Source organism: Mirounga leonina, unplaced genomic scaffold (genome assembly GCF_011800145.1).
Source record: "Mirounga leonina isolate KUSES-001 unplaced genomic scaffold, KU_Mleo_1.0 Mir_418, whole genome shotgun sequence".
NCBI lineage: Eukaryota > Metazoa > Chordata > Mammalia > Carnivora > Phocidae > Mirounga > Mirounga leonina.
The window spans coordinates 8968944-8992561 of record NW_023270739.1 but is presented as its reverse complement, the minus strand read 5'-3'; the positions used below and the strand labels follow the sequence as shown (position 1 = coordinate 8992561).

General features: G+C 56.1%; 1 protein-coding gene across 2 annotated transcripts; it reads left to right on the top strand.

The window, feature by feature from the left end:
* Window positions 1-11143: 11143 nt before the first annotated feature.
* On the top strand, window positions 11144-20895 carry RASD2 (RASD family member 2). Of its 2 annotated transcripts, XM_034987265.1 has the most exons (3): window positions 11144-11821; window positions 16599-16992; window positions 20332-20895. In XM_034987265.1, exons 2-3 carry the CDS (start codon window positions 16722-16724, stop codon window positions 20859-20861), a joined length of 801 nt encoding a protein of 266 aa, XP_034843156.1. In that variant the 5' UTR covers window positions 11144-11821; window positions 16599-16721; the 3' UTR covers window positions 20862-20895. The 2 variants fall into 2 exon arrangements, with proteins under 2 accessions (XP_034843156.1, XP_034843155.1); XM_034987264.1 differs by lacking the exon at window positions 11144-11821 and having other exon boundaries at window positions 16175-16992.
* Window positions 20896-23618: the final 2723 nt, after the last annotated feature.

Sequence of the window (23618 nt, the reverse complement as noted above, 5' to 3'; positions counted from 1 at the left end):
TCTGGTAAAAGGGGTAATAACAGCACCTCTCACAGGGTCATCATGAAGATTCAATGAAACCCAGTAGCTTGGGACCGAGGGAAAGTAGTGATACCGGCCATCAGTCACATAGCACTTGACTGAACGCTTACTGTTGGCCAGGCTCTGTTCTAGGATAGATGTCCGTGTGTATCCCTAGTTCCCAGAGACACAGAGCTGGGAAGTAACTCTCCCAGCATCACGCCAATGACTCGTGGCAGGGTCAGGATCCAAGGGCAGGTCGTGGCTCCAGACACCGGGTCCTCACCCCGACCTTTACCGCCTCCGAGCAGGGTCAGCGTGGCTGTGTCCCAGTAATCCCAGGCAGAACCCTGCAGACCCCTCTCGTGTTGTGTGTGTGTGCTGTGCCCACACCTGTGTGCGGACGTGCACCTGCTGCTTGCACACCGGAGCTGTGCCGGTTTTTCATAAATCCGAATAGGCGCTATGTTAACAGTGACTAAGCAATAGTAAATCATCACTGATAAAACATAGCTGGTGTTGGCGGGCCATGCCCCATTTTCCGAAACCGGCTCCCATCCACAAAAATATGGTCTGTTGGTCTCATCATAATCCTGGGTGGTGAAGAGGGTTTAGAGAAGGGTCACCCAACTAGCTAGTGACAGCACGAGGAGAAGCCAAATCCGCTGGAGGCCTTCTTCATAGCCCAGCTCGATGAGACAAGGGTCTCTCATGATCTGCCCCTTGGGGGTGTGGCGTGCGCTCCTCCAGGCCGGCCTAGCAATTTTTAACACTTCTAACTTAATGCTAATTTTGTTTAGAAAATTGTTTTGTTTTGTTTTGTTTTGTTTTTTTGATTTAACGATGGGAGAGAGGAACCTGGGGACTCAGAAGCTAGTTAAGAGTTCAGATTAGTCACCTAATGTTATTAGTCCAAGTTTGCGTTTTTACCATGCACGACAAAACCTAACACTGCTTCCCGCCTTCTCTGGATGTGTGGCCCTGAAGGCTGGGGCTGACCGCAGGCAGGCACCGCTCCAGCCCAGCCCAGCCTTTCAGTTTCCCTAATGCGGATTACCTTTTTTTTTTGAAAGCTAAGCACTTTGCAAGCATGCGCTCAGTGAATTGCGACAGTAAACCCATTAAGTGGGTATTAATCTTATCCCCATTTTGCAGATGGGGAAACTGAGGTCCAGAGAGGCTCAGTGACTACGTACTTACAGTTACTAAGGCAGGAAGTGGTGGTGCTGAGAGCCACACCCAGGCTGTGTGTCCCTAGTGCCTGGGGGAGTCACCATCCCCGTGAGGCTCTACGGGCCGCCCTCGACTCAGGCTTCTTTGCCAGGGGGGCTCCTCCTCCGCTCCTTGGACCCCAGTTGGGGAGGACCATGGAGCTGGGAAGTGGATGGGGAGGGAGGGGCAGCCCTGGCCTGCAGCAGCGGCCACCCAAGGCCAGGGCAACTGCGCGGTTAACCTGCACGAGGCGCCCCATCAGGCTGCTCCCTGCAGTCCCTCATTACAGTCCTTAATTATGTACTAACAGCGGTTCCGAGTGGAGGGCGAGGAGGAAGGGTGGCAGAGCCAGCATCCAGATGGCCCTTCTGGCGAGCGTGGGCTTCATCTGGTCTTTATGTAAGAGTCGCTCTGCTTCCCAGATTGCCTTTGAGGCAGACGTTTAAACACTTGTTTTGTGTTTACCATACAGAGGAAGAAATTAAAAGGCCCCCAGAGGAAAAGGAGAAAGGAAAAAAAAACAACCCAGGAGTGATTCTGGGGACTTGTCAGGCAAGATGGAAAGAGAAACCAGGTCTGGGACTCGTTTCAAGAGAACGGCAAGCAGGTGGCTTCCCTGGGCGTGGGTGGTGAGATCCAGGATTCCATGATCACGAGCAGCGAGGAGGGCGAGCACCCTTCCGGTGACAGAACAGGGCAAGAAATGGCCCGTGATCGAGGGCCCGGCGTGTGCTAAGCACTGTGGTAGACTCGATATATTCTCTCTAATTCTCGCGACATCATTACAGATGCAGAAACCGAGGCCAGGGAGGCTCAGAGTCTCGGCCAACATTAGCTTGCCTGAGAGCTCGCCTTGGCCCGGGACTTCTTTTTTTTTTTTTTTTTAAAGATTTTATTTATTCATCTGAGAATGAGAGAAAGAACACGAGAGGAGAGAGGGTCAGAAGCAGAAGCAGACTCCCCACTGAGCAGGGAGCCCGATGCAGGACTCGATCCCGGGACTCCAGGATCATGACCTGAGCCGAAGGCAGCCGCTTAACCAACTGAGCCACCCAGTCGCCCCTTGGCCCGGGACTTCTACAAGTTTTCCACCAGGAACACCTTCCCACACCTTCCCGCATTCCATCCCTCCTCCTGTGGAAAGGCTCCCCGGAAAACCCAGCCCAGGGGTGTGGGCCTCTCCTCCCCAAGTTTCCCAGCCTCATGGCTTCTGAACCAGATCTCTAACTTCCTCTGACCTTGCATTGCTCTGGAGCTCAGGCTCCTCGGATCTGTTGGAAGAGGACTTGGCGGCCATCATTCCAAGCCACTGTTGGGTTTTTAGATTCTCTCTGAGGCACCCCGACCTCTGCTCGAACATGCACGAACAGGGAGTGAACCCTTCGCACAAGTTTGGGCAGAGATGGTGGTTTGGCACTTCTCCGTTAGAGAATCGCCTAACGGACAGCAAGTAACGAGGCTTTTCTTTTCTTGTCGACACCCTTCAGGTGGGAGATTGCAAGGGTATACAATCAATCACCATGCCTTTGTGGATGAGGACATGAAGGCCCAGGATGCTGGGGGTTTGCCCAAGGTCACACAGCGAGCTGGGGACTGAACAGGAAGGAGAACTCAGGCCCAATCCCTAGCCTGGTGCACCTCCCTCTGTCTGCCTAGCCTCCGTGATGAGCCAGGACCCCCGGAGAGGGTGGGGTTCTAAAGATCACAGGGCTTGGTGGGTGGGTGGGGGCGTGAGTAGGGAAATAGAGCTGGAGGCAGAGGGAGGCGTACTTGACATGAGCCCAAAAGTGACCTGATGAGAAAAATAAGGACTCCCTGGATGTTGACTTAGAATAAGCCAGTTTTCTTTCTGGGATTTTATGGGCCTGTATATCCTTGCAAGACACTGGCCAAAATTGAGGGTTACAAGATAGAAACAAAGCAAATGGATCTATTTCTGTTGTTTTTTGTTATATAACAAACCATCCCAAATCTTGGTGGCTTAAAATAACAATGGTTTTATGATTTCTTGTGCTTCGCTGGTAGGCGGGGCCACAGCTGGACATGCATGTAGCCATTCAGCTGGTGGCTGGAAGGTTCTAGAAGGGCCACATCAGTTCCCCTCTATGTGGCCTTTCTCACCACCTGGTCTCTCCTTCCTGGAGGACGGCTTGGATTTCCTTACTACATGGCGGCTGGATTTGGGGAGAGCGAAGGCGGGAGCTTCTGGGCCTCTTGAGGCCCAGGCTGGAACTGTCACTTCTGCCACATTCTGTTGGTCAAAGCGAGTCACGATGAACCCAGGACTCTGGTGGGGAGGAAATAAGCTCTACGTCTTGATGGGAGGAATCGTGGGTGGCCATATTTGCAGACAAACTCCCACAGGAAGTTGATAGGGATCAAGGAACGTGGAAGGGACATAGGATGGGATTTGCCCCAATTTGACTTATGCACAACTTTCTGGAAGCACGGTAAAGGGAGGCTCACCGTCCGTCTGCATGGGGCTGAAGCTGGGGATTCTGCGCAGCTGTCTCCGCCTCTCGTCCACTACCCTGCTTTCTTCTTCTTCAAACAACCGTATTGGCGGGAGACCACTAGAGCGAGAGAGAAATACACCAAGACTACAGTCATTAGCATCCTGGAATATTGGATTCTATTTCCGGCAGATCTGAGGTGGTTGGCAAACCTCTACCCCCTGCGTCCCTGGCTCAGCACTCCGAGGTAATAAGCCCACTGTATTATGTAGCATTAGCAGAAACGCCGGGGCCGACCAAGAGAGGAAGTAGACACCCCATACTCCATGAGCATCAGCATGCACCTGGCGCTTGGGGTTCTGCTCTGGGCTCAGGGGAAGGCAACTCACCTCGACTGAGTGCTCACTGTGTGCCAAGTGCTGCTGGGCACATCTGGCCCCTGCTTTTAGCCTCCACTTGTGCTCTTTTCCCTCTCCCTGCCTTCCGGTCAATCGGGGTGTGTTCTAGTTCTTCGAATGGGCCACTTGTTCTCTTCCTGGCCTTTGCGTGTTCTGTTTCTTCTGCCTAAAACACCCTTTCCCTGTTTAACTCCAGGGAAACTCCTCAAATCAGGACCCCTGCCTTCTCTGCTAGATTGTAGGCTCCCAGTCCAGTGTTCTCCAGATGTTTGTTGAATGACTGAATGACTGACTGAATGAGACTTCGCAATGGCCCCTTTGACAGATGAGACAACTGAGGCTCAGAGAGAAGTAAATTGACCCAGGGCAGAAGGAAGTGAGAGACAGAGCCAGATGGTTTGGTGGCCACGCTTGCATCCTTTCTACCACACCTGGCTGATAAGGGTAAACTCAGGTGTGGCCAGCAGTGATGGGGAGGGGCAGGGGGTGCTGGGAGAATACGTGAGATCCCGGGTACTTCTCTGCCCCATTGCTCACAGAGAGTAATGCCAGACGCAGGGGTGGACCCTGGAGCCAGGCTGCTGAGCTGCACAGTGTTTGGCTGAGCCTCTATGGGTCTGGTCTCCCTCAGTCTCTCTTGAATTGAGGGTTTTCAGGCACCTTCTTGGTAGACAAGAGGTGCCAGACCAGCAACCCAATTGGCTGTCAGAACCTGGAAAGTTGTGCTAACCCCTAGGGTCTTTGACACCCTCTGGGTAAAAGGGCCAAGGGCAGATTCCAGGTCAGAATCAGGAGGTGTTAATCCCAGAGGGCCAGTCAGAATGCTGCATCGGAGATGACTTCCCACCATGGAGAGAGCACTGTCCCACACAGATTCAGGATCCCAGCTCCACCAATAAGAGCTGAGCGACCTTGGCCCAGTTCCTTAACCTCTCTGAGTCTCACTTTCCTTGTCTGGAAAATGGGGATAATAAGATACTCTTCATAGGGTTATTGAGAAAGTTAAATGAATTAATTGTGCAGCATGCTTGGAACAGGGCCTGCCTCCCCAACTTGAGCCTGGCATAAAGGAAGCAGTTGACAAATATTAGGCTAGAAGACCTGGTGTTCTCCCATTGCCATTGAACCTTTCCTGCCTTGGTTTGTCTTCCATGTAATGTTTTGCTCTGCATGCTTCCTGGGGCTGTGGGAAGATTAAATGTGATGAAGGATGAAGAAGACACCTGTAGAGTCCTGTCCAAAGGGCAAGGCTAAAGCAAGTTGTGTCGGCTTTGTGTCTCCATCTGGACCACACCAGGTCAAGGCCAGGGGCCTGATAAACATCCAGAGAGGAGCAGAAATTTTGTGGGCTTGGGAAATGGCGATGGTAAGGATGGTGGTGGTGGTGGTGGTGAGATGATGATGATGGAGATGGAGATGATGATGATGGAGTTGGAGATGATGGAGATGGAGATGATGATGACAATGATATGACGACAATGATGGAGATGGAGATGATGATGGAGGTGATGACCATGATATTGGATGGATAGATGGATGGATGAGAAGGCTCATTATAGCATATTCAGGCCAAGCCTTAAGAAGACAATAGGATGTCATAGAAAGATCAAAGGACTGCTTGTTCAAAGACTCATATGCTTTTCAGTCCAGGCTCTGCCTCTTACTAGTCAAGTGACTTTGGACAAATCACTACACATCACTGAGCTTCAGTTCCATCCTGCTTCCTTCACAGGGAGCACCCATGGAGATCACACCATGATCATTTTCATGCGCATAAGCAGCTGTGGTTGTTGCTGCTGTATCTGAGAGTGAACCCTACCCACAGGCAGTCATTGCCATCAAGTGAATTGACATCAGCACAAGCTCTGTTGCTTCCCTACCCCCATGTCTTTAAGCCAATGAGATCCCTCCCAGCCTCTTCATCTACAAATGAGGCTAATATGCTACCCCCACATAGGGTTGTGGCCTGACTAAAATGGGTTCTTGTAGTTGCAGGGACCAACCCAGTACCTGAGAGAAGTGGGGGCTTCAGAAATGGTCCTCATTGTGACTAAAAGCCTCTGGTCCATTCTGGCTATTTCTTTCCTGGCTACACCCTTAGCTTGGCCTGACCTGCTATAATGATCCTACTCTCCTGGGCATCACTGGTCCCTGCAAAACACTCTTGTGGCACATTCTTCAAGGTCTAGATGAGGTCACAAAAGGCTGCCCCGTATGGTTGTGCAGGTTGCTTACTGGCTCAAGGGTGCTTAGCTAAGGAAATTCAACTTGTGCTCCTCCCTCTCCCCTGCCTGCCAAAGCTGTGAACCTTAGAGAAGGTCTGCTTCTTCCTGAAGGAGGCAACTTTTCTAATTGGTATAAAAACTAGAGCTAGGAGGGTACCAGAGTCATTCATTTAGCTTAGAATTGTAGAAACAGATGGGTGTCTCAGAGAGGATCTGATCCAATGTTCTTGTTGCAAAGAGGAAGAAACTAACCACTACTCATTCATTCATTCATTTCGATTGGACATTTATTGAATACTTACCACATGACAAATGACATCTCTATGCTCAGCAGGAGGCAGAAGTGGTTAGATGAGAAGAAGGGCACAGGTGTGGTTGGTTCACCTGTGTTCCTGCTGACCCGTCCTTACTGTTCCCACCTCAAGGGATGTTTGGCAAGGCCCTGTGATGCTGGCACCTGACCCCATGCTCCTGATCCAGCTAGACTCACGCTGCTGATGACCCAATGACCCAGGCTAAAGGCTCGAGGCTGATTCAGATGCCTGGGCTCTGGGTCTAGCCAGCTAGTAACATGTGTTGAACTTGGTTATGAAGCCACCAACCATCCCTTTGTCTTCAAAACAGAAAGATTGGGCCACATGACTGCTAAGGTTTTGCCAATTTTAATCTTCTAATCAGTGTTTCTCAAACTTTGGCATGCATCGGAATTCCTAGGAGGGCTAGTTAAAACCCCAATGGCTGGGCCTTGCCTCAGATCTTCTGATTCAGTGGGTCCGGGGTGAGATCTGTATTTCTAACAAGTTCTCTAGATAGAGCTAATGCTCCTGGTCCAGGAACCATACTTTGAGAACCACCGCTCTACCACTGAGCAAACCAAGCTGCACATTAGAATCACTTGGGAGAGGGCGCTTGGGTGGCTCAGTTGGTTAAGCGACTGCCTTCGGCTCAGGTCATGATCCTGGAGTCCCGGGATCGAGTTCCGCATCGGGCTCCCTGCTCGGCAGGGAGTCTGCTTCTCCCTCTGACCCTCCCCCGTCTCATGTGCTCTCTCTCATTCTCTCTCTCTCAAATAAATAAATAAAATCTTTAAAAAAAAAAAAAAAGAATCACTTGGGAGAGCTTTAAACAGTGTGGATATCAAGCCCAACACCAGAGCAATTAAATCAGCGCCTCTGAGCAGGAGCCTGGGCTTTGTTATCACGTAAGCCTCCCCCAAGGTGATTTTTATTCTCTGCCAAGGATAGGAACCACTATTCTAGAAAAGCAGCCAGGGATGTGACAGGACATTGGTTGGGCAAACACATTACTTCCCTTTGGAGAAATGTCTTTCGGATCTCTCCCATTAGTGGCCTGGTTCTGAACAGCCTCCCTGAGCCTCAGTTTCCCCTTCTGTAAGTGGGGTTTTTAGGAGAACTTAACGGAACTCTGCCTCGCTATGCGTGCCTGCCCTCCCCTTCCTCTTGTTTCCAAGGAGAGCTTGTGCATTGCTTGTGCTCTGCGGCTGTTGAGCTGAGCACAATTCAACAAGCATTTATTAAAAATGCACAATGTGTAAGATGCTGCCCTTAATGATGTGGGAATACGAAGATGAATCAGGCTCTGTCCCCACTCCAAGGAGCTCACGTGCTAATGGGGATGATGAGGCACGTGTCCAAAATGTATGGCAGGATGTGACATAGGCCATAAAGGAAGTAATCATGATGAAGACTACTGTATGCAGGGCCCCCAGTGCAAGGCACTTTACAGTATATTTTAATCCTCCCAACAACCCATAAGGTGGATACTATAACACCCACTTTACAGGTAAAGAAACTGAGGCTTAAAGGAATGGTCAGTTACCTACATGCAAGAGCCAGGTTTTGGGTTTTTTGGTTTTTTTTGTTTTGTTTTGTTTTGTTTGCCGCGGGATCCCAGAAGAGGACGACACCACTAGAAAGGCTAGGAGACTTTGTGGAGAGAGGTGTGAACACCATGCTTTGAAGGATGTGTAGAAGTTCACTGAGTAAAGATAGAGAAAAAGTTCTCCCAGATAGAGGGATCAGATACACAAAGGCCTGGAGGAGGGAAATCCCAATGTCTTGAGGGACCTGGAAATGGTTTGATTTAGCTGGAAATGCAGGCTGATGGTGGGACGTAATGGGAACTAGATTCTGGTTGGAGGCTTTGGATGCCAGACTAAGGAGTTTAGATTTTATGTCTTAAGCCATGACAATTCTTGAGCAGGGGGTGGCATATCTTTGAAAAAGATTAAAGTGGTCATGGATTGGGGGGGCGGGACAGGGAGCCCACTAAGCAGGGAGGTGACGACAACAAATGGGCCATTCGAGATGGTGAGGCAAATGGGCGGGGGAAGGATAGGAAAGAGGGAAAACTGGGAAGCGTGCTGTTGCCACGTGAAGCTTCTTTGGGCATCGATCCCTTATGTGCACCTGCTTATTGACTGAGCCATTCTGCGTTTGAGGAGGGACAGGGGTAGGGGCAGGAGCAGGTGGGTCTCCCGGGGCCCTGCAGCTCCATGTGCAGCAACCCTCAAGATAAGGTCCGTGGAGCGTGACCGGCTGAGTGGAGGATGGGGCTGAAGCAGCAAGTAATGGGTCTTGGGCTGGCTCAGAGCTAGCCACCTGCCACATTTCCTGGATGGGAGTGGGAGAAATGGCCCGAAGGCCTGAGTGCTTCTGACGCCAGCCTTCCTGGTGAAGCATGACACCTTGCCTGCCTCCTGCTGTCCACTTACAGCCAGCTCAAGGCTCACAGCCTCTGTGTGTCGAGCTGAGCACAAGCCCTCCTGGGCTGAAGCCAGTTCCTAGAAGCAAAGTCTGGATGCGGAAAGAGTGCTGGGCTGGGATCCTGCCATTTGCTGGCTGCGTGACGTTGGGCACATCCCTTAGCCCTAGCCCAGATTTCACATCCTCTGATTGGGGGACTAAACATAATCAAGTAATGCAAGTACCACACTTTCCACCTCCTCCTCCACCTACCCCATATTCTCTGGTTGATGTCCCTAGGGAACCTCGAGACCACACAGCGACAAAGCAGAGCAAGCTACTTTCTATAATCAAAGTCTAAGATGATTTTGGCACTTTTGGCACTCTGTGGACCTAGCATATCATACCCATTTTATAGGTGACACAACCAAGGCCCAGAGGAAAGCACAAGCTGAATTTCCTTAGCTAAGCGCCCTTGAGCCAGTAAGCAACCTGCACAACCGTACAGGACAGCCCTTTGTGACCCCATCTAGTCCTTGAAGATTGACTAGTTATGGAAACATGACTGGCCCAGGGCCAAATATTTGAGGGGTTACAGAGGCAGGACTTGAATGCCAGTCTCTCACCCATTGGAGCTGGACCCTCAGCTTGGTGCCCCTCAGACTCCCACCACCCACCATGAGGTGGGAGGATAGGTCTGGTAGTGGAGGGAAGATTGGCAGACATCCTCCAGGTTCAGGGTTCTGCAAGTGGTGGACAGTTCTCTGGATGATACAAACTATGGTTTGATAGACAGTATGTGTCCCTTCACCCTATCACACAGTGAGAACATTCTCTTTTCAGCCTCCTGAAAGCATGAAGGAAGAAGTCTCTGATGGGTGCTAATAAATAGGTCTTTGACACCTCTCCAAACTTTGCCCATCTCTCATCTTCCACTGAGGGCACTTCTCAAGCCCTGGCATGCGAGTTTCCAACTAGAATTTAATAACCTTGGTTTGTTTTCATTGTGTTTATTTTTACTCTTACCTTCTATTTATGGCAAGTGATACTGGCTTCCCATTTAAGGCAGTGATATAACGATCCTCTAAAAAAAATGTGTTGGGGGGAGAGTGGGTCTTGGACTTAAGAAAATACTAAGTAATAAGTGGTGTCTAGATATGGCATAATAGGAACGACTGATGTCTGCCCTAGGTCAAGGCGGGGAGAATGGAGGTGAATGCCCAAGGCGCCCGGCTCATCCCCAGCAAGACTCTACAGTGCTCTCCGAGACCTGCGCGCGCAGGCCTCCACTCGGTGACTCCGCGGCCCCTCCGGGCGGCACGTGCGGGGTCCACGCGCCATCCCGCAGGGTCCCGCGGGCCGGAGATCTCGGGGCGGGCAGGCCGGACACCGGCAGGGCACCTGGGCATTTCCGCGATGGACGAGGGCACGGGAGTCCTGGCGCGCGGGCTGGAGGGACCTCGGGCGACTGGCTGCGGGACCCTCGCAGGTCACCTGCGGCCGGCGCGGTGTGCGCGTGATTGCGCGTGCAGACGTCAGCCCCCGAGGCCCGGGCCGCCTTCCGGTCACGGTGCGCGCCCCCAGCCGCCCCAGCAGCGGCCCCGGCCCCACGCGCCAGGGCACGCGGAGCGCCAGACTGCGGCGCCCGGGCGGCCGCGGGCGGGGCGGGGCCGGGCCGCGGGACCCGCCGCCCATTGGCCGAGCGCGGTGCTGGGGGCGGGGCGCCGGGCAAGGCGGGCGAGCGCGCTCCGGCAGGCCGAGGCGGGCGCAGGGCGGCGGGACCCGCTGCTCGCGGGCCGGGGAGGGGGCGGCCGGGCGCTGCGCGACGGGTCCACGGAGGGACGCTCGCAGGCGCGGCGGAGAGCTCCCAGGCCTGAGCTGGGCTTCTGCCGCTGGGCTCGCCACTGGGAGCCCCGGCTGCGACCGCTTTCGGGAGGGACCATTGACCTCGCCCTGCGGGAGAGAGGGGCGTTCGCCTCCAGGAGAGGAAGGGAGGGAGGAGCTTGGGCTCGCAGAAAGTTCGCCTCCTCCGAGGGCCAGAGGAGGTGAAGTGGGAGGAGGAGCGGGTTTCAGGCTAACTCGGAGCTACGTGCGAAACCTTGGGGCGGCGTTCAAGGCCCCCTCCCACACGCGCGCGAAGCTGAGCGCCCTGCTCCTCCTCCAGCTGCTGGCGTCGCCTCGCAGGGAGAAAGGAGCCGTCCCTCCGGCGCGGGGAGAGCTGCAGAGCTGCAGGCAGAGGAGGAGGCCACGGCGAGCGGGGCAGCACCCCCACCCCGAGCGACCCCCTTTGGCGCGGGCGGAGAAGGTGGCATAGGCGGCCAGCACAGGTTCGCCCACTCCGGACGCGCACACACGCACGCACCCACAGGCAGCTCCAAAGGACCCTCCAGGAGTCTCTAAGGACCCTCTTAAAGCCCCGGACTCGCCCCTACAGCCCTCCCCCAGCCCCCGGAGACCTAGGCGGGGACCCCGGGATCGGACGTCCCCGCGCCTCCGGGCACCTGGCTCAGCAGGAGTCCCCCGGGTCGGGGCAGGGCAGGGCCGGCGGCGGCGAGCCGGAGCCCGCCCGGTGCCCAGGCCCCTCTGAGCCCTTGGAACCCACCCATGGGGCACCGGCTCCCCATGTCCCCTCGCCAGGCCGCGCCCAGCCCGGAGCCCGGAGCCGCGCAGAGGAGGAGCCCGGCGCAGTGACCCCGGAGCCGCTGCAGACTCTGGAAGCCTCGGCGGCGGCAGCAGCGACGGCTGGAGAGGCCAGCGGTTCCCCGCACCTCGAGGCGCTTCCAGGCAGCCCTCCAAGCTGTGCCAGAGCCCCAGCCCGCAATTCTCAGGTAGGAGAGAGACACCCCAACAGAACTGGGGAGCTGGCCGAAGTGGGCGAAGCCAGATAGAACGGTTTGAGACTTGTGGAAGGAAGGCTTTACATGACCAGGGAAAGTTAAGCTGATTGAGCATCTACTATGTGCGCGGATCATAGGCAACTTTACATATCTAAAGAAAATGATCCTAGTTGAGCACCTACTATGTGTCAGGCTGAGTGCTAGGCCCTTTACCTATCCCAGGTGGGAAAGACGTTCTGAGCTTCTACTATGTGCTAGATGTGTTGCTAGGAGCTTTCCATTTCAGGGACCCAGAGCAATAGACATTTAAATATGAGGACACGGGCTCAGGGAGGAGGGAAGATTAAGGAGCACCTTCCTGTCCAGTGTTCGTTGAGCTTTCTGAGGGGGGTTGGTGCAGGGAGTGAGTTTCCTGGGTGATTCTTTGCCCCGGAAATGTTTCCTGTATTCAGCTGGCCCGGAGGGCCTTCAGATACCCCTGAGGAGCTCTCTCTGACCTTTCCTCCCTTTGCCCCCTGCCCTGGGAGGATGACAGAGGATGTTCAGAATTCACAGCAGGTAGGAGGCCAGGCTGGGATGGGGGCAGCCGGCTCAGGAGCCCATGATTCAGGCTTACCCTGGCGTCCTAGTGACAAGATGGGGCCCCCCAAGACCTCTGCCTGCACTCCAGTCCCACCCCACCTGGCTGTTCTAGGCGACCCCTTGAATGCCAAGAGGGGGTGCCTCAAAGGAACCCGCTTGCTGCGTGTCAAGAGCTGTATTAGCCTCTTGACTTCTTGCTGAACAATCCGGGCCACCCTATGGGGTTGCTTCTACAACAGCAATTTGATAGATGACCAGCCCCACTAAGCCAAACCATTTGCCCCAGTGTGCTGAACTGGTGAGAGGCAGGGCTGGTGTGCTGGAAGCCAATGGCCGCCTGCTTTCTACCATCCCGAGCTGCCAAGGGTGGTGAGGCTGACTTTGCAAAGCCCCCAGGACACCCCTCGGCGTAGGGATGGAAGCCAGTGAATAAGGTGTATGTCCAGAGAACTGGCATGTGTGCTAATGGAGGGGGCTTGAGGTGTGTGGGAGGGAGTGGCGGGGGGGGGGGGGGGGAGACTGGTGCAGTGCACCCAGCTCTGGGGACTCACAGGGAGAAGGACATGTCCAGACTCTTGTCCTGATGTCCTTGTCCCTCTGATCCCCTCCATCTTCCAGGCAGGCCCTGGGCGAGGGGCTTGAGGGTGAAGAAAGGGGTGAACCTACAGATGCAGTTGCTGAGAGCCGGCTGGGCAAGGTTGGGGGTGAGTCCTGGGCAGGGTGCCTGCCCCCAGCCACCTGCGGGGAGAGAGAGGGAACGAGAATCTAATAGGCCTCAGGGTTCATTCTTCTGCCTGACACCAGCTGAGGCTTCACTGAGTCAGGCACTGTTTTGAAAAAGGCTGGTTTTGGCCAGGGGGTGGGTTTTTATGGAGGTAAGAGCCCAGGCTTTCGAGCCCAGCAGCCTAATTCTCATCCTGGCCTGGCCGGTGATCTGCGTGAGCTGGGGCAAGTGACTCAGCTGCGCGGACCCCCAGTGTTCTCGTCAGTCCAGCGGATTGATGGTGGGCTGCTCTTCATGGGACTGTCGGGAGGTCATTGGAACAAGGTACGCGAAGCACCCGGTGTGACGGAAGCCCGTCTGGCTTCGGCTACTCTTCCCCCAGGATGGCCCTGCTCCATCTCTGCTCTGGGACTTTCTGCCTCCCCGGGGGCCCTGGGAATGGTCCTGGGGTGGGGTCAGCTGAGAGTCACAGAACTCACCTTTGGGTTCTCATGCTGTGAGGGGTCCCCATTAACCACCTACTGAGCCTCCAGCGTTGAGCTCTACATTCTCGAAGGGCCCCTGGCCCTCTGCTGGCCCTCTGCTCCTCGCTGTGTGAGGTCGGCCCGGCTGAGGATGGAGAGCAGAGAGCCAGCAGCAGAGGAGAGAAGCCATGCCCACAGCATCCCCCTGTGCCGCCTCTGGGGGAGGAGAGGGAAGGAAGATATGGGGACAGGAGGTGGGGCTCACGGAAGCGCCGTCAGCCGGCGTCCAGGTGTCTGGGTGCCACACACAGCCCCACGTGGCTGGGGCCACGTGAAGACTCACAGTCTTCTGTCAGAGAAGAAAGCCGCTTCCCCCCCTCCCCCTTGCCTCTTTCTGAGGCCCCGTCTCCTCTCTGACTCTCGGCCTCTCCTTTCCGACTTGCTCAGGCCTCTTCAGCTACTGATCCTAGCACGTCTGTACCAGGAGCTCCAGGCTAGAAGCTGGGCAGGCGGTGATGGGGACTAGCATTGTCCCTGGGGGCTGCTGGCCTCCTTCCCTCTCTGTCTAGACAGAGGTGATCACAGCAGAACCCAGCTCCCCGCAGAGGGACCGGGGAGGGGGCTGTCGTGGTGTGGGGCCTCTTTCCCTCCCGTCTCCACTGAGGGCCCAGGCTGGCTTGCCGAGAAGCCTTCGGCCCCCTCTCCTCACTGCGCACCCACGGGTGTGTCCAGGGCACAGAGACCCTCAGCACAGCACCTGGGCCAGCCAGGCAGGGCAGGAGAGGAGGGGCAAGGCCTCAGAGGGAAGCTGCAGGTGAGCTCCAAAGGCAGACCCTTTTGCTTCATTCATTCCTGGATCATTTATTGAGCACTTGCTGTGTACATGGCGCTGAAATCCTGTGGAATAAATTGAGAGATGGCCGCAGGCATGCACTAGAGGGGGATGTGGTGGTCTTCGTCTTGGAGTCAGTGTCCTGGTTCCCTTATTAACTACATGGGCCAGGCAAGGAGACTTTTAAGTATCAGAGTCCTTATTTGTGGAATGGGCAGATAATATCTTCCTTGGAGGGAGGTGGTGAGGAGGCTCCATTGCGTGGGGCAGACGGCCTGGGGTCAGATCTCTCCTTTGCTGGTTACTGGCTGTGTGGCCATGAGCAGTTCCTAAATGTCTCTGGGCCTCAGGATCCTCTCCTGTAACCTGGGGGAACACCACCTTCCTTCTGGGGTTACTGAGGGGTGGAGCAAATGAGTACACGTTAATCAGAGCGCTTAGAACACCCTGGCATACATTGACTGCAAGGTCAATGTCAGCTCCCGTTTTTGTTCTGTACTTAGCACAGTGCTCGGCACACGGCGGGGGGGCTTGGTTAATGGTGATTGTCAGGGCTCCAGGCTTAGGGTCAGCGGTGTGCAGAGCGGGCTTATTGTATGCATCTCTTTGCAATTCATTCATCGAGATCCTCTTGGTAGCTGGGAATTGGCCATGGTGGGAATGTGTGTGCCACGGAGGTGGATAAATGCTACCAATAAAAGCGTTTTTAAAAGGTATTTTTTGAGAGCCAGTTTACTGCATAGTGGCTCTTGGTTGGGCAGGGCGAGCAGAGGCAGATGCCTGGATGCCCCAAACAGGACGTATGCCAGGAGACTCACAAACAGGTCTCTCCACCTCCAGTCTCTTAGTATACGGGCAGAGAACAATGTGCTGTTGGAGAGAGCCTTGGGATAAGTGGATGAGGCATTCCGGCTCCTGAGCTGGAGCAGCCAGGGGTGCGGACCAGTGGGAGCTGGTCTGTACAGCTCCCAGTGCACATTGAAAAGAGGTGCCTTCTCTGGGCAGATCAACTCCACAAAGACAGCCCCCCACTTTCCCACCCAGCTGGGTGCCTTGTGCAGTGCCCAGTCTGCGCAACCGTGCGTGGCCGCAGGCTGAGGACAGAGGGGACCGATATTCCAGCGGGCCTGTATCCATTTCTAGTTCCTCTTCTCTAGAGAGGGGAGGGATTCCTGCTGGGGTGGGCTTGGGAGCCAGAGAAGCCTTCAGAGAGGAGGTGGTATTTGAGGCAGGCCCTGAAACATAAAGAGAAGAGGGTGTTCTGGCAGAGGGACGAGCACGAGCTAAGAAGTGGAGGCAGAGCTCAACAGAGCTCTAACAGAGGGATGGGCTCAGGGATTCTAAGTGGATTCTGGTGGGTGCTGACAGAGGAAAGGAGGGTGGCGGGGCTGTGACTGGCCTTTGGGGTGGGGCTGTTGGAGCCCTGGGGGGTTATCTCCATTTGGGCTTTGACCCATTTGAGCTGGGACCCATTTCAGTCTCTTCCACAAGGCTGGGAAGCCCCCATAGAAAGTTCTGGGTATACCCCAGGACCATAAACACTTGGAGCTCTGAGGGACTCGAGTTGTTCCTGGGTCATTTCTCTGACCCACATCCCCTAGGCCAGGTCTCTGGACCTCCCAAGTGAGCAAATTCCCAGGGCCTGGTGCTGAAATCACCCGGCCCTGGCTAGGGAGGATGTGGTCTGGACGTGGCCTTTTCCCTGTTTCTGGGAACAGCCTTAGGCCCAGGCCTAAGAAACGCTCTCTAGCGCCTTCCCCACGTCGTGCCCTGGAGTCACAGCTCCTGGGAGGCCAGAGTGGGACAGGACCGAGGGGCCAGGGAGAGATCAGGTTCTAGCAAGAGTTAACGTTTTGTGACCTCAGCATGTGCAACAGCCCTGGGAGTAGAGTCCCTTTTATAGACGAGAGAAGTGACTGTCAGGTCAAAGGGGCTTCTGCAAAGCTACCTGCTAGCCCGGGAGCAATAGGGAGCCGGGGTAAAGCAAAAATTCCGGCCCCAGCAGTCCTGGGCCGGGATAAACAAGGGGTGGGCAGACACGAGGGCGATGAGCGCCTGTGTGGTGGGTGGATGCGGAGGAAGGAGGCCGGAGAGGGCATGAATGATGGAGCTGGCAGGGCTGCAAGGCCCCTAGAGACACCCCAGTCTAACGTCCCCATCTTACAGACAGAAAACGGACACCTAGACCGGAGCCACGCAGAGGAGGCCAAGGCTGCCAGCAAGAGGCTGCAGGGCCGGGTACAGGGCCTCCTGACGTCGGCTCCCCGCTCCGTGCCGCCGTCCCGAGCCATGATGAAGACCTTGTCCAGCGGGAACTGCACGCTCAGCGTGCCCGCCAAGAACTCGTATCGCATGGTGGTGCTGGGCGCCTCGAGGGTGGGCAAGAGCTCTATCGTCTCCCGCTTCCTCAACGGCCGCTTCGAGGACCAGTACACGCCCACCATCGAGGACTTCCACCGGAAGGTCTACAACATCCGAGGCGACATGTACCAGCTGGACATCCTGGACACGTCCGGCAACCACCCCTTCCCTGCCATGCGCAGGCTCTCCATCCTCACAGGTAGGTGCCCGGGGTAGGCATGTCCGCTCACAACAAGACTCCCGGGGAGGGGGGAGGGTGCGCCTGGAGGGGCAGAGAGGGCGGCTGCTTGCCTGAGCAGATGATCGAGCTGGGGCCCAAATTCCACTCTGGCTGGCTGTGGATCGAGGATCAAGTCCTGCAGGGCTGCCTTCCAGAAGATCGGGAGCTGATGCAGGGGGGTACGGGGGTGTGTGTGTGGGGGGTAGTCCTCTCTGGGAACTCTCCTGCTGGAGGTAGCCCAGGGTCAGTCTGCTGGCCTCAGATCTCTTGACACCCCAGGCCTTTGCTGTCTCAGTCAGGGCAGGACCCGGGCAGCGGTCAGTCGAAGGGTAGGCAGGAGCCCTGCCCAGGCCGGGAGCTCAGTAGTAATCAGAGTAACAGTGGTGGCCATAGCTAATGCTTATCAAGCCCATTCTTAGAGCTTGGCATGGATTTATTTCATCCTCACAATTAACCTAGGAGATGGGTCTTTGCTTCCACTTTACAAGTGGGGAAACGGAGGCCCAGAGAGGTTAAGTTAGTCCAGGTGGTAACAAAGATGGTCCCTGGCCGTCTGGCTCTTATTCTCTACCACTAAACTGTCCCGTAGTCTCTTGGCCCTGCTGGGAATGGTGGGGAGGGAAGGGAGATTGTCAGGGATTAAGGGGGCGCGTGGAGATGCAGGACTGGGCATTACTCAGGCAGTTGTGCGTGGCGGTTGTAGGAGGGCGGGCCAGAAACCGGTCTGCCTGGGGCAGCGGCTTCCTGGTTTTGTTCCTCTGGGCAAGTGACTTTATCTGTCTGTGGCTTGGCTTTCTCTGTGTGAGAGCATCACGTCAGCGCCCACCCCAAAGGTCACTGTGAGACGGAAATGAGTTAATACAGCAGAAGTGCTTGGTGAACAGAGAGTAAGTGCTCAGTAAACACTTGTCTTAAATTAAGCCAGTATTTATAGAGTGCCTGCTCGGGGCTAGGCAGAGTCCTTTCCTAAGCCATGTTTCTCCCACTGCTGGGCAGTGATGAAGGGAAGGAATGAGCAAGTGCCTCTCTATCCATCACTAAAATAACCCCCCAAATGGAGATGTTCTTGCACCAAGAAACGCACACCATGCACGCTCCTGCCCCTGTACCCTGGCCGAGCCCCCTCCCTGAGCAACCTGGGCAGATGGCTTCTTCCAGCAGGCTGTCCTTGCTGACCATCTGACCCACATCACACTTGGACCCCCCCACCCCATATTTTGGAGAGGCAGTGTGTGGATCGAAGGAGCCCTGGGTTGACCTGGAGCCACTTGGTGGCTCCGATGTGTGACCAGAGGTCTGAGTCTCAGTCTCCCCAGCCGTACAATGGACATCAGCTTGGTTCCCCCCGGTGTGGCTGTGGGGAAACTTCCAGCACCTGGTGGGGGTGCAGGGATGTCCACTCTCCTTGCCTTGGGGAGCGGACTGGGTGCCCACCGATATAAATAAGGCTAACATCAGAGGGAGGGAGAGCGATGTGGAGGAGGACCACGTGCATATTTCCAAAATGCATTTTTTAATTACACCAATGATATGCAAACACACCCTCCTGTAAACACAGAGAAGCCTAAAGAAGCCCCTTTGGCCTGTGTCCCCAACGCCAGCCTCCTGTCCCCTCCCTGGAGGTGGCTGCCCCATCAGTCTGGTGGGGACACCTTTTGGACCCCCACGAACACACTGACCTTTATATTTGTATCATCTTCGTAACAGGGAGGGTTTTTGCCCGTCTCTTTTCAACATGCACTTACGATTCGGAGCACATCTGTCTGCTGCTTGCTTTTTTCACTCACAAGCCCGTGCCTCATTTCCGACCTGGTGCTGGTGCGCAGGAAATTCTGAAAGCCATTAACTCTGCCACCAGCTCTCTTTCCAGCTGCCAGCCACGCTGTCTCTGAAGCTTGGCATCACGGTCTTGCATTTGAATATGTCAAGACCGCCGAGTCCTCAGGGGCCCAGGATTAGCCTAATGGGACGGGGTTGGCAGCCCAGGGAGACACGGTTGCCAGGCTGGGGCCGCCTTGCAAGTGCCTCTCTCAGCAGCCCCCATCCCCATTCTTCCCATCCCACCCCGCCCATTCACCCAGCTTTATGGACACCCGCTGTGTGCTGGGCACTGGGGGACAAGGTCGTGGGTGACACCGTCTCTCACTGTCCTGGAGTGCACGGTGAAGGGTATACCATTGGCCAGAGCATGGTTCTGAATGTGGCATGGGCCTCTCAGCCTCAGTTTCCTTGTCTGGGAAACAGGGAGTTTTGACATCTCCCCACAGGTTCTTACGAACTGAAGCCAAAGTTTGAGTGTGAGCCATAATCCCAGTAGTAACATCCAGAGATTGGGATGTGGGCATTGCCCGGTCTCTCTCTCCTTGCCACCCCCCCACCCCGTCCCCGCCACCCCTGCATGGCCCATTTCAGACCCAAAGACTCGTCTTGAGTAATGCAGTGAGTTGAAGCAGGGACCGCATGGGTCCTGGAGGCTAGCACTCACTTATTCATCCATGATTTATTCAAGAAGCAGACAGCACCTGCGTGTGCCAGGCAGTGGCTGGGTAAGGACAGCAGCAGGTCCACGTCTCGGCCTAGCCATGTTCACACTGTGATTTTGGGCAGGTTGCTCGCCCTTTCTGAGCCTCTGTTTGCTCACCTATCCCAGGAAGGTACTGAAATCCCCACCGCAGAGGTTTTGGGAGGAGTCGGGGAGGAAAGTGCGCGTGAAGCACGTGACCCACACTGGCTCTCGCAGGGGCTTGTTCCCCTTGTCATCTCGATACCTAAGACCTCTGAGCCCAGGCCACTCTCCGTTCATTATCCGGTGAAACCCTCACAAGAAGGTGTATTGCATCCATGTGGGACAGATGGAGAAAAGTCAGGTTTCGAGAGGCTGCCTGACCCTCCGCAGGCTGTGTGATTAGTAAGTGGCAGGGGCCAGATGTGACCCGAGGCCTGCCAGGTGCCGGGACTCTGAGCTCCTACGATGTGTCGGGCACCATTCCAGGCCCCGGGATGCGCTCTGAACAAGTCGGGCAAGACCCCTGCTGCCATGAAAATTGTATTTATTATTATTATTTTAACACAGTCTGCACAAATTCACAAGCAACTCGCTCCATCTCCAGCTCTGCAGCGAAGTGTCGGGGGGATGAACTGTGTCTGAGCCAGGCTGAGCCACACATTCGCTGTGTGACTGTGAACAAGGGCTTTGACCCTCTGGGCCTCAGCCTCCTGCTCTGGAAAATGGGGAGAACAGCCACTCCCCCTTAGGCCGGGAGGGTTGAGTCAGTGACCAGGAGGGTGGCCTCACCACCTGGGTCCCTCTCCCCGCAGGTGACGTCTTCATCCTGGTGTTCAGCCTGGATAACCGGGAGTCCTTCGACGAGGTCAAGCGCCTCCAGAAGCAGATCTTGGAGGTCAAGTCCTGCCTGAAGAACAAGACCAAGGAGGCGGCGGAGCTGCCCATGGTCATCTGCGGCAACAAGAACGACCATGGCGAGCTGTGCCGCCAGGTACCCACCACCGAGGCCGAGCTGCTGGTGTCCGGGGACGAGAACTGCGCCTACTTCGAGGTGTCGGCCAAGAAAAACACCAACGTGGACGAGATGTTCTACGTGCTCTTCAGCATGGCCAAGCTGCCGCACGAGATGAGCCCCGCCCTGCACCGCAAGATCTCCGTGCAGTACGGGGACGCCTTCCACCCCAGGCCCTTCTGCATGCGCCGCGTCAAGGACATGGACGCCTACGGCATGGTCTCGCCCTTTGCCCGCCGCCCCAGCGTCAACAGTGACCTCAAGTACATCAAGGCCAAGGTCCTTCGGGAGGGCCAGGCCCGCGAGCGGGACAAATGCACCATCCAGTGAGTGGGAGGGACGCTGGGCTGGGGCTAGGGCAGTGCCTTACAGGAGGTGGCCCCAGGCGCCCGCTGCCCATGTCCCCCCCCCCCCCCCCCCCCGCCCCTCAACGAGACCCCGACAGCAGCCGTGTTCGAAGGCCTCTGGCGCCAGACTGGGCGACCCCAGCCTCTGACCTCTGTATGTTCTCCTTGCCTTCTCGCGACTTCCCTCTGATTCTGCTCTTCTGAGGTCCCCCTGTGCTTTCAGCTCCTCCGTGCGGGGCCGGAAACAAGGCTGGGAGACCTCGGGACTTGTTCCGGCACCCAAGTCAGAGCCGCCCTATCCTTGGGGTTGATGCCGGAGGGGCCAGACTCCCTACCTTGACGGAACCTCCTGGAACAGTCGCGGGGTGATAACGAGCCCCGGAGCCAGATGGGAGAGGACGCTCACCCTCCAATCTCGGCTCAGCCGTTTCCACGCCCCCCACCCCTGGGGTGGCCCCCAGGCGTCCCCACCCGGGAGCCAGGGCCGCCGACCCTGTGTTGGGAGAGGGGCGTGGCCACGTCCCCAGACCCCGCCCATCCCGGGTCGGCCGGCCTCCGCCGTCTCCCGCAGATTCCTCCCCTGTCTGCTGGGTGTGCTTTGCTGTCCTCACGTACCGCGTTGTGCGTGGCTGCAGGAACGGAAATCCTTGTACTGTAAAAGCTACCCCCGCCTCGTTGGCCGGACCCCCCGCCCAGGTTAGACCCGCTGCCTCTGCTGGGGACACCTCCCTCCCCGATCGGGATCCCGATCCGGGACAAGGTTTCCAGGGCCTGCCTCCGGCTAGACACTGCCCTCGGTCGTGAGCTTCACAGTTTACACTTGCACTGGGCGGGGGCGGCGGCGGGGGGGGGGGGGTGCAGGCTGGGGCTGCTTCTCCTCCTGCACCCCCACCCCCCCGTTTCACAGAGGAGGCGGCTGAGACTCAGGGGGGAGGTGGCACGTTCCAGTCCATCCCCACCCCACCAGGTTCAGGGCAAGGCTCTGCCTAGAACCACGCCGTCTTCTACTGTGCTCGCTCCTCAAGCATTTATTGAGCACCTACTGGGTGCTGGGTCCACTGTGTGCTAGGAAACAAAGAGGGTGAGCAGTGCACTTTATGCCCCCAAGGCCAGGCCCTTCCCCAGCCTCAGCCTGTTTCCCTCACCCGCATGGCCTGTGCCCACCCCTGCCGCCCCACTGCCCTGTGCCCTGTGCGCTGTTTGGGGAAGGGTGCAGGAGCAGCAGGGAACCCCCGCCGAGCCCAGAGAGGTAGGTGGGAAGGCTCCTCGTGGGTCCCTAGCTTGTGCCTAGCGCTGGGCTGCTGCGTCCCAGGTGTGGCGGGATTTGAGCCTGCAGACCAAAGGTCTTGTCATCAGCTCTTAACAAATACATTTTGTATCTTAATCTCCTTTAAAATATTGAGATTTAGGGCTACAAGGAACCTTAGTGATCATCTAGTGAATCTTTCTGAGGCCCAGAGAGGGTGAATGACTCTTGCTCACTCCAGCCCACACAGCAAATCTGTGGGTGGCAGAAGTGGGGCTAAGTCTGGATATTCGGCACCCCCACCCCCTCTCTTGATGCTTCTTCAGCCCCGGGGGTGGGGGGCCCTTCAGAAACCGGAGGTGTCTTTTCCCTGACCCTCTCTCTAGATCGGTCTTCGAGGGCTCCTATAAATTCTGTGTACGTCATGCCCAGATACGTCCATGTACACACATGTGAACACAAAGCTATGTACGTGCCCCAGCTCCAGGCCTGCATACTCCATACCTCTACCCTGGCGCCCTGCTTCTGTGCCCTCACCCGGCCCCAGCCTGCATCCTCTAAGCAGACTGGGTACCCTGGCCAGGACAGGTGTGTGGCCTGGTCCCACCCGTGATGCCCCCGCTACCCCAGATCTCTGTGTGCACTACCAATTAAAGTGGGTTTGTTTCTAAGCTGTGTCCTTGACCATGTGAATTTTCTGTATTTCTAAGAGGGTTTGCTTCTTTCTCCAACCAAAGCTGGCCTTGGCCTCCCTAGCTTGCACCTGCCCTGGTGGAAGCACCGAGTCAGTCTTCAAGTTTAAATAGATGGGGGAGGGGGCACCCCAAAATAGGAAGTTGTGCCCCTCTCTTGGCCCTTGCCCTTCTGGGCCTTCTGGGAGGTGTGTGCTGAGTTGTCAGTGTCCCTCTGGAGGGGTAGCGAGGTCAGACAAAAGAGATTCCCCCCCCACCCCATGGGTCATCAGCCCTTTGGGGCCACCATATGTCTGAGTTCTGTGGGGCTCCTGTAGACCATTGATTTTGCCCCAGGGAACGTTTGGCATTGTCTGGAAACATTTTTGAATCACCAAGCCTTGGGTGGGGAGTACTGCTAGCATCTAGTGGATAGAGTACCCTCGTGCTCAGGTCATGTCGCCCAGTAAAGAGTTATCTGCCCCCAAATGTCAGTAGTGGGCAGCCTCAGTTGGACGTTTTGTCCTCAAGGTTGGGACAGAGCCCAGGTCTGTATGGTTGATTTGATGTACAACTTTCTGGACAGTATTTAATAAACGCTGGGCGAGCAGAGCGAGCTTTCATTGGAAATGAAGCAGGATGGGGGTGGAGGCAGAGGGACAGGGGCTTGAATCTGTGCCACCCCAAACCTGCCCCCAGGGTGGAGGGAAGAGGAGGAGACCAGCCTTGCACCTGCTGTGTGCTTTACACTTCGTGTCTCGAGCCCCGGCCGCCTCTTCAGCTCCATGAGAAACCTGCTCCTCATGTTCACCCTGCTGTCCCT